The sequence below is a fragment of the Oncorhynchus masou genome, chromosome 29 (assembly GCF_036934945.1).
Source record: "Oncorhynchus masou masou isolate Uvic2021 chromosome 29, UVic_Omas_1.1, whole genome shotgun sequence".
In the NCBI taxonomy this organism is placed as follows: Eukaryota; Metazoa; Chordata; class Actinopteri; order Salmoniformes; family Salmonidae; genus Oncorhynchus; species Oncorhynchus masou.
The window spans coordinates 41647400-41657441 of NC_088240.1; the positions used below are offsets into that span (position 1 = coordinate 41647400).

The 10042-nt window shown below is 41.8% G+C and overlaps 2 protein-coding genes across 2 annotated transcripts in view; both read right to left on the reverse strand.

Moving 5' to 3' along the window:
- Window positions 1-444, reverse strand: part of LOC135519716 (aspartate--tRNA ligase, cytoplasmic-like) — a 31859-nt gene extending 31415 nt beyond the window's left edge. The window contains 1 exon segment of the mRNA XM_064944946.1: window positions 291-444. Within this exon segment, the coding sequence (XP_064801018.1) occupies window positions 291-313 (23 nt within the window). The 5' untranslated portion in view covers window positions 314-444.
- A 7350-nt stretch (window positions 445-7794) lies between these two features.
- On the reverse strand, window positions 7795-9838 carry LOC135519715 (C-X-C chemokine receptor type 4-like). The gene is made up of 2 exons (XM_064944945.1): window positions 9754-9838; window positions 7795-9399 (listed from the first exon to the last, which is right to left on the reverse strand). The coding sequence occupies exons 1-2, from the start codon at window positions 9775-9777 to the stop codon at window positions 8335-8337; spliced, it is 1089 nt and encodes a 362-aa protein (XP_064801017.1). The 5' UTR covers window positions 9778-9838; the 3' UTR covers window positions 7795-8334.
- Window positions 9839-10042: the final 204 nt, after the last annotated feature.

Genomic DNA, 10042 nt, shown 5'->3' on the forward strand with positions numbered 1-10042 from the left:
CTTAGCTTGCTACTGTTACGATACTAGCAAGTTAGCTAGCTGTCAAACTTTAGCTGTAGAAGCCAGCAGAAAGAAACGTGGACTTCACGGCTGTAGCTGCTATTCGTGACATTTTCTGTTTTAAACTAGCTAACTAGCAAACTAGTTTGCTATCTTGATGGAAAACTGATACATTAAATTGCTGATGCAATCATCTGAAAATACAACCGGCTTTAGCTAGCCAGCTAACGTTACAGTATCTAACGTTAGCGTTTAAAACATTCTGAGACACGAGAAAGCATTTATCTTACCCTTGGACTCCATCTTTAGTCATGACAGTTATTATTCTTTTGAGATGGTAGTTTCTTGACAGTTACTTCTGAGACAGAGTCAGCTGTTCAGAGAGCATTCATAGGTGGTAGAAGACGGGCCTATTGCCCTGACGCACAGAAAAATAGTTTCTCAATCCGGGCTGAAACTAGGTCAAAGAACAATAGTTCCGCAAGAGCTGTGGAAATCTCATCCTGTCATATTTCAAATCAAGAGCTTACTTAGAAGCCCTTACCCAACAATGCAGAGTAAGAAAATATGAGCTAAAAATAACATTATCGAGGCTAAATACAGGGGGTAAATAAATCCAAGTAAAAAAAGTAACACTATAAAATAACAGTAAGGAGGCTATATACAGGAGGTACTGAGTCAATGTGGGGGTAGGGGTTAGTCGAGGTAATTGAGGTACTATGTACATGTAGGTAGGGGTAAAGTGACTATGCATAGATAATAAATATTGAGTAGCAGCAGCGTAAAAAAGGGGGTCAATGCAAATAGTCCAGGTAGCCATTTGATTAACTGTTCTTATGGCTTGGGGGTAGAAGCTGTTAAGGAGCCTTTTGGACCGAGACTTGGTGCTCTGGTACCGCTTGCCATGCAGTAGCAGAGAGAACAGTCTGTAACTTGGGTGGCTGGAGTCTTTGACCATTTTTAGGGCCTTCCTCTGACACTGCCTGCTATAGAGGTTCTGGATGGCAGGAAGCTTGGCCCCAGTGATGTACTGGGCCATACGCACTACCCTCTGTAGCGCTTTGCAATCAGATGCCGACCAGTTGCAATACCAGGCGGTGATGCAACCAGTCAGGATGCTCTCAATGGTGCAGCTGTAGAACTTTTTGAGGAATGTTGGTAATGTGGACACCAAGTAACTTGAAGCTCTAGACCCGCTCCACTACAGCCCGGTCAATGTGAATGAGGGCGTGCTCGTTCCTCCTTTTCCTGTAGTCCACGAACAGCTCCTTTGTCTTGTTTACATTGAGGGAGAGGTTGTTTTTCCTGGCACCACACTGCCAGTCTCTGACCTCCCTATAGGCTGTCTCATTGTTGTCGGTAGCAGGCCTACCAACATTATGTCGTCGGCAAACTTAATAATGGTGTTGGGGCCGTGCTTGATCATGCGGTTGTGGGTGAACAGGGATTATAGGAGGGGCTCCTGTGTTGAGGATCAGTGTGGTAGACGTGTTGTTGACTACCCATACCACCTGCGGGTGGCCCGTCAGGAAGTCCAGGATCCAGTTGCAGAGGGAAGTGTTCTCACGTAGGTGTTCCTTTTATCCAGGTGGGAAAGAACAGTGTGGAGTGCAATAGATATTGCGTCATCGGTATGCAAATTGGAGTGGGTCTAGTGTTAATGGGATGATGGTGTTGATGTGACCCATGACCAGCCTTTTAAAGCACTTCATGGCTACAGATGAGGTGTGCTACGGGTCGGTAGTCATTTAGGCATTTAGGCCATGGCGTTCTTGGACACAGAGACTATGGTGGTCTGCTTGAAACATGTAGGTATTACAGACTCAGTCAGGGAGAAGTTGAAAATGTCAATGTAGACACTTGCCAGTTGGTCAGCGCATGCTCTGAGTATACGCCCGGTAATCCGTCTGGTCCTGCGGCTTTATGAATGTTGAACTGTTTAAAGTTCTCACTTAAATCGACTATGGAGAGTGGGATCACACAGTCGTCTGACACTGCTGGTGCTCTCATGCATGTTTCAGTGTTGCTTGCCTCGAAGCTCATCTTGTAGGCTTGTGTCACTGGGCAGCTCGCAGCTGGGCTTCCCTTTGTAATCCGTAATAGATTGTAAGCCCTGCCACATCCAAAGAGCGTCAAAGCCGGTGTAGTAGGATTAAATCTTAGTCCTGTATTGACACTCTGCCTGTTTGATGGTTCGTCGGAGGGCATAGCGTGATTTCTTATACGTGTGTCCAGCTCCTTGAAAGCGGCAGCTCTAGCCTTTAGCTCAGTGCAGATGTTGCCTGTAATTCATGGCTTCTGGTTGGCATATATATGTACAGTCACTGTGTGGATGATGTCATCAATGCACTTATTGATGAAACCGGTGATTGATGTGGTATACTCCTCAATACCATCGGATGAATCCCGGAGCATATTCCATTCTGTGCTAGCAAAATAGTCCTGTAGCTTAGCATCTGCGTCTGACCACTTCCGCATTGAGCGAGTCACTGGTACTTCCTGCTTTAGTTTAGCTTGTAAGCAGGAATCAGGAGAATAGAATTATGGTCAGATTTGCCAAATGGAGGGCGAGGGAGAGCTTTGTAAGCGTCTCTGTGTGTGTAAGATCATGCAAGATATGGACGTTTTGCTTACACTCTTAGCAATAATAAGACATGCGGGAGTGTGGTATATGGCCAACATACCATGGCTAGGGGCTGTTCTTAGGCACGACGCAAACTGGAATGCCTGGATACAGCCCTTAGCCATGGTATATTGGCCATATACTACAAACCTCTGAGTTGCCTTATTGCTATTATAAACTTGTTACCAACGTAATTAGAGCAGTAAAATAAATGTTTTGCCATACCCGTGATATACGGTCTGATATACCACGGCTGTCAGCCAATCAGCATTTACGGATCAAACCACCCAGTTTATAATTATATACTGTATATATAATATATTTGGGGCAGCAGGTAGCCTAGTGGTTGGGCCAGTAACCAAAAGGTTGCTAGATCGAATCCTAGAGCTGACAAGGTAAAAATCTGTCGTTCTGCCCCTGAATAAGGCAGTTAACCCACTGTTCCTAGGCTGTCATTGTAAATAAGAATTTGCTCTAAACTAACTTGTGTGGTTAAATAAAGGTAAAAAAATATATGCAGTACCAGTCAAAAGTTTGGACACACCTACTCATTCAAGGGTTTTTCTTTATTATTATTTTCTACATTGCAGAATAATAGTGAAGACATCCAAACTATGAAATAACACATATGGAATCATGTAGTACCCCATAAGGTGTTTAAAAAAGTAGATTATTCAAAGTAGCCCCCATTTGCCTTGATGACGACTATTGGCATTCTCTCAACCAGCTTCATGAGGTAATCACCTGCAATGCTTTTCAATTAACAGGGGTGCCTTGTTAATAGTAAATGTGTGGAATTGATTTCCTTCTTCATGCATTTTAGCCAATCAGTTGTGTTGTGACAAGGTATGGGGTGGTATACAGAAGATAGCCCTATTTGGTAAAAGACCAAGTCCATATTATGGCAAGAACAGCTCAAGTAAGCAAAGAGAAATGACAGTCCATCATTACTTTAAGACATGAAGGTCAGTCAATCTTGAAAATGGCAAGAACATTTAAAGTTTCTTAAAGTGCAGTTGCAAAAACCATCAAGCGCTATGATGAAACTGGCTCTCATGAGGTCCGCCACAGGAAAGGAAGACCCAGAGTTACCTCTGCTGCAGGGGATAAGTTAATTAGAGTTACCAGCCTCAGAAATTGCAGCCCAAATAAATGCTTCACAGAGTTCAAGTAACAGAGACAGCGTGAATCAGGCCTTCATGGTCGAATTGCTGCAAAGAAACCACTACTAAAGGACACAAATAAGAAGAGACTTGCTTGGCCCAAGAAACACCAGAAATGAGCATTAGACCGGTGGAAATCTGTCCTTTGATCTGATGAGTCCAAATGTGAGATTTTTGGTTCTAACCGCTGTGTCTTTGTGAGACACAGAGTAGGTGAACGGATGATCTCCACATGTGTGGTTCCCACCGTGAAGCATGGAGGAGGAGATGTGATGGTGTGGGGGTGTTTTGCTGTTTACACTATCTATGTTTTTTTATGATTCAAGGCACACTTAACCAGCATGGTTACCACAGCATTCTGCAGCGATACACCATCTCATTTGGTTTGCGCTTAGTGGGACAGTCATTTGTTTTTCAACAGGACAATGGCCCAACACACCTCAAGGCTGTGTAAGGGCTATTTGACCAAGAAGGAGAGTGATGGAGTGCTGCATCAAATGACCTGGCCTCCTCAATCACCTGACATCAACCCAATTGAGATAGTTTGGGATGAGTTGGGCCGCAGAGTGAAGGAAAAGCAGCCAACACGTGCTCAACATATGAGGGAACTCCTTCAAGTCTGTTGGAAAATCAGCATCATGTTGTGGGGGTGCTTTGCTGCAGGAGGGACTGGTGCACTTCACAACATAGATGGCATCATGAGGTGGGAAATTATGTGGATATATTGAAGCAACATCTGAAGACATCAGTCAGGAAGTTAAAGCTTGGTCGCAAATGGGTCTTCCAAATGGACAATGACCTCAAGCATACTTCCAAAGTTGTGGCAAAATTGCTTAAGGACAACAAAGTCAAGGTATTTGGAGTGGCCATCACAAAGCCCTGACCTCAATTCTATAGAAAATGTGTGGGCAAAACTGAAAAAGCGTGTGTGAGCAAGGAGGCCTACAAATCTGACCCAGTCACACCAGCTCTGTCAGGAGGAATGGGCCAAAATTCACCCAAATTATTATGGGAAGCTTGTGGAAGGCTACCGGAAAAGTTACAAAATTTAAAGGCAATGCTACCAAATACTAATTGAGTGTATGTAAGCTTCTGACCCACTGGGAATGTGATGAAAGAAATAAAAGCTTAAATAAATCATTGTCTCTGCTATTGATCTGACATTTCACATTCTTAAAATAAAGTGGTGATCCTAACAGATTTAAGACAGGGAATTTTTACTATGAAGAAATGTCAGGAATTGTGAAAAACTGAGTTGAAATGTATTTGTCTAAGGTGTATGTAAACTTCTGACTTCAACTGTATAAAGCTATATAATATCAAGGCCTTCATTGAGGGCCTAACTACTTTATAACTACTTTTAGGTGGTTCAACTTCCAAACAGGAAGTTGAGGAAATAATAATACACAGAAAATACCTGAATTTACAGGTAATGTCAAAATGTTTTCAAAACCGTGTAAGCTTTTGAAGTGCGTTCGATTTTTGGAGGCGTTTGCACTTTTGGGACTATTCCATTTGTTGCCTTGTATCGGTCAAACTAAATCCCCAGTGTGTTGCCCCGCTGACATTTTATTTACATGAATGGCCTTTGCGACGAAATGGCTTTGGCACCCTTCTCTTAAATGCATCTAGTGGTCCATTGGGAGGGTTGAATAGAGTCGGGGGGGCCTAAGTATTTTCACAGGCTGTTGGCCACAGAAGCTCCTGATGCAGGAAACAGTCTTCCTGCTGGTCACTTCCCAACCAAAACAATGTAACCGTTAATAATAGGTTACTGTCCCAGAGGAACCTTGTCTGTTTATTTTACTTTAGCCTCCAACTAATAACACTTCCATCAGGTTAATATGAATGAGTTCTCTATTACCCTATACTTTCATCTCCCATAAATGTAATCTTAGCTCAGTTAACTGAGTCAAATCTTGTAGTAGAAGTAATCTTTATATATCTCCCTCAATCAGAACCTCCAAACAGTTGAATGCACATTGCTAATGAACCCAGGTTAGAAACAATTTCCTGTGCATGTCAACAGCTTTAGCCTTTAACCTCTCGAAATGAAAAAAACATACTATCCAAACCAGTGAATCACCACAGAACATTTTTGACTCAATGTGTTGACCATTTTCTTCCTGAAAACACATGAGTTTTGAGTTTGAAACCATTGGTTTGTGTGATAATCAAGACGGATTTAAATGATTCAGTCTAAATTAGAGGATAATGATGATTATGATGATTGCATTCAACTGAATTGTGCTTCGGTCATACTAAACAAATCATTTCCGCATCATTTCAATATAATACATCTCTGATGCAATATCAAAGACATTGACTTTCAGATGGAGTATAAACATTAGTCTTTGATCAGTTCTATATAATCTCATATAGAGGTTTCTAAGTGGCAGTTAAGAAGCAGAAGTAGTGAGCCCAGCTGAACTCAATGGAGTGTGAATGGCCCAGTTCTCCCTCAGCTGAGTGGGACAATTAGCTCTTATGCTAATAGGTGGACCATTCCAATACAAGTCCAGCAGGAAAAGCACTTCTTATTTCATCCTGTTTTATTGTGAGTCGACTGTGAGAACCTAGACTAAAAAATAACCATAAACTTATGGGGGTGATTTACACCTTTTTTAAAGGTAAAGTCATGGTAATGCCTCCTAGTTGGACTCTGGTGCAATGACTGTAACCACAACAATGCAGTGAAGCCCATTCAACATCTTAATTTACTACGGCATCCATTGTTGTTGGCTTCCTCCAGTCTCCAACTTGATCATCAGCCTTTCATCATTTCAAATGGATACATTCACTGTTCACATTTACCAATGGCTTACTATCAATTAATGAGTCTGTCTGCTTATTTGTTCTGTTTCACTATCCATAGGCCTACATACTGTACATGAGCCATACTCAACAAGTGGACCACGGACTGGATCTGGATCCAGAACAGTGTCAATACAGCCCCGGGTCTCAAAAAAAATGAAATGTTATACAGTATTTGATTTGTAATAGTAGAGGTGCAATGTCAACATTTGGTAGTGCATGAGTAGTTTTCCATTTGTCATCTCATTCACTGACAGACCTTAGAGAGATATTTATAACCTGTCAGAAATGTCCTGTTGATAAACTAGCCCATGTTAGCTAGCTAGGTAAATTAGTCTAGCCAGCTATCTAAATCTTGTAGTTATCAGACCAGATGACATGCCCTGGGGCCTTGACCCCATGGGGGCACCCATTGATTTTTGTGGAGTCACTCAGGTATCATATGAACACACATAAGAATTTGCAAAATGTGTGAAATTGCAGTAAATTATCTTATAAAATGGCACATTTTCTCTGCCCCAAGACAAATGTGTAGAATTGCAGGAAATTAGCTTTAAAACTACAAAATGCTATCTCCGCCTACAAGAGGGGGTTAACAGTTTCGGGATAAATGCATTGTAAGGTGGGTGTTTGTTACTACGCCGATGAATGACAATATTCATCTGGACCTTTTGCCACCTAGGGAATGTGTGACCGGGCCTTTTTAAATAACAGTTGATCACCCCTGCTGTACATCTTCTTCTTTTTTAAGTCCATGAAATGGAAATCATGTGTTCCCTATTGTATTATCAGCACCAATGTTGGATTGGAACGAAGACATCGTTCAGTTAGCATCTCTATTTGTGTACTCGTGCAGATAGATTGGTTTAAAATGTTGTAATTAAGTTGAAACACACTGGATCATTACAAAGCCACTACATTATTGGGGGAGGGGTGCAGTTTGTCTACCTAAACTAAACATACATTATTTTCTTACTCCAGAACCAGCCATATGGGTGCTCATCCTTCTGACTCGACCTCAAGAGCTTTTGTAGTGCCGCGGCTGCTTAAGATATAAAAGTGCACAGATGTTCTTGCAATTACAAGACTCTCTGGTCAGTCCTCCTCTTCAGTCAGATAAGGCCCCCGGGGGGACATTAGTCACTCATGTAGAGAGAAAAGGTTGAGAAAGCAATGAACACCATGGCCGTTACATGTAATTTATCCACATTTTATTTTAGAACACTTGAACAAAATAGCATTGACATTGAAATGATACAAACACTTATAACAAAATAGTGAAATAATGTTACAAAACATTCAGTGTGAGTGACAGCAATAAATAATATAACTTCTAATCACACAAGTTAAGTGCGAATGGAAAAAAGGCAAACAACTATCTACAAATATTTTAAACGAACAAATAGTATCCCTAAACAGACATGATGAAGTATGACGTGTCCCGTATTAGAACAATGTATCTTCTATGATAGTCCGCAAGGAATTGCGTCTGTAGCAGGATTGATATATACAGTTGACCAGTCAATGGACATCAGGCTCTGCCTGTAGATTAAATCTCCTTTGTACATAAAATTATTTTCTTGACAAGAACAAAAGAAAAATATGTAAGTGGCAACTACAAATAGAAAGAGCGTCTTTTTTGTTTTGGTGTCAAAACTGTACAAAATGTAGTTTGTCCCTGAAAAAGAAAGCTTAGTTTCAACCTGAGATTTAAAAGTCAAAGGATGGTGACTTTTAACTGCACAAGACACTTGAAGACTCGGATTCGGTGGATACAGATGAAATGGCTCCTCTTTTTTTAGTCAGTACTTTATGACTTGACCTACTGCTGACAGTCAGTGCATCCCGGGCAGATTTCTTGAACTTAACGCCCAGGAAAGCATAAAGGATGGGGTTGAGACAGCAATGAAAGTATGCCAGAGCCTCTGTGATTAAGAGCCAGGTCTGCAGACTCTGCTCCAGGGCACAGCTATGGGAGATCACATTGAGCAACATTAGGGTGTCCAGAAAGATCCCCACACAGTACGGCAGCCAGCAGCTGAAGAAGCACAGGATGAGGATTACGGTGGTCTTGAGAGCCTTCTTCTTCAACACTTGACCCTTGGCTCCCTGGGACAGCTTGGCAATGATGATGCAGTAGCAGGTGAGGATGACCAAACCAGGCAGGACAAAGCCCACCAGAATGTGCTGGAAACGGAACCCAGCCATCCAGTAGAAGCTAGTCTTCTGTGGGTAGATGCGCTGGCAGATGGTTCTGGAGCCTCCATCCAGAGATGTGGCAAACACTATGTCAGGCACAGTGAGAACAGCAGCAGGTAGCCATACTGCCACATAGATCCATCTCTCTGCAAGCAGCTTCCTCTTCCTGGTGGTTTGGCTGTTGGTGGCATGCACCACTGCCAGGTACCTGTCCACGCTGATGAAAGCCAGAATCAGAACACTGCTATACAGGTTGATGGTGTAGATCACATGCACAGTGGTACAGAGGAAGCCACCAAAGTACCAACTGCTGGCCGCATCCACTGCCCAGAAAGGTAGCGTGAAGACGAGTAGGAGGTCAGCCACAGAAAGATGGAGCCTGTATTTATCAGTCATCGTTTTGACCTTTTTCTGGTAGCCCATCACTGTCACTACCAGTCCATTTCCGACGATTCCAAGCAGAAAGATTATTCCATAAACTGTCGGTAAGAAGATCCTTTGAAAATCGTCACCTCCGACTCTGTTGCACGGCTCCTCTAAACCCAACTCCAAGTCAAAATCCCCTGATTCTTCATAGCTGGTGTTGTCAAAAAATATGTGCTGCAAAAAAAGAATTAGAATAATTATAAGATTATAATCGTTTACAATAAGTCTATTAAAAATAATAATTGCCTATTTGTTAATAATAATAATTGCCTATTTGTATAAGTTAGTTATGACGGAATAGTTTAGGCCTATTATAAGGTTATATTTGTGTTATTTGAGAAACATTGATAAATTACTTCGAGAAAATAAAATGCATACCAAAATTGCAGCGAAAGTATACAGAATAGTAATTTGAGAAACATAGCCTCGTTTGTTATATAGAACAATGTGTTATAGGACCTATGTCTATATTAAAGCTATAGATACAATTACTATAATTTTAAATAATGACTGAAATGGTAAACTCACTTCGACCTCGTAAAAAGTAGACATCGTGGCAACGCAGTGATGCAGGTTATCTCCGCGGGTCTGAATAACTTTAGTAACCTGAGGCTTGAAATGCACCTAAATAGCTTACCCTCCTTGCGCTCCTCCCAAAGGAGGAGCCTTGGCCGCGTGTGACACAATGTCGTTTTTAGGGTTCTCACAGAAGTGGCCGACGTCACTTGAATGCATAGATTAGTAACCTGAGGATTGAAATACACCTATAGACTAGGCTATGAGAAATCGACGCAGTAGCCCTTTTGCAATATTTAAA

Excerpts from the sequence above, each read along its gene's own strand:
- LOC135519715 (XM_064944945.1), bottom strand. The coding sequence starts at position 9,777 with ATGTCTACTTTTTACGAGGTCGAA. Across the intron at positions 9,400-9,753 it reads CTACTTTTTACGAGGTCGAA|CACATATTTTTTGACAACAC; the intron begins GTGAGTTTACCA and ends CTTTTTTTGCAG.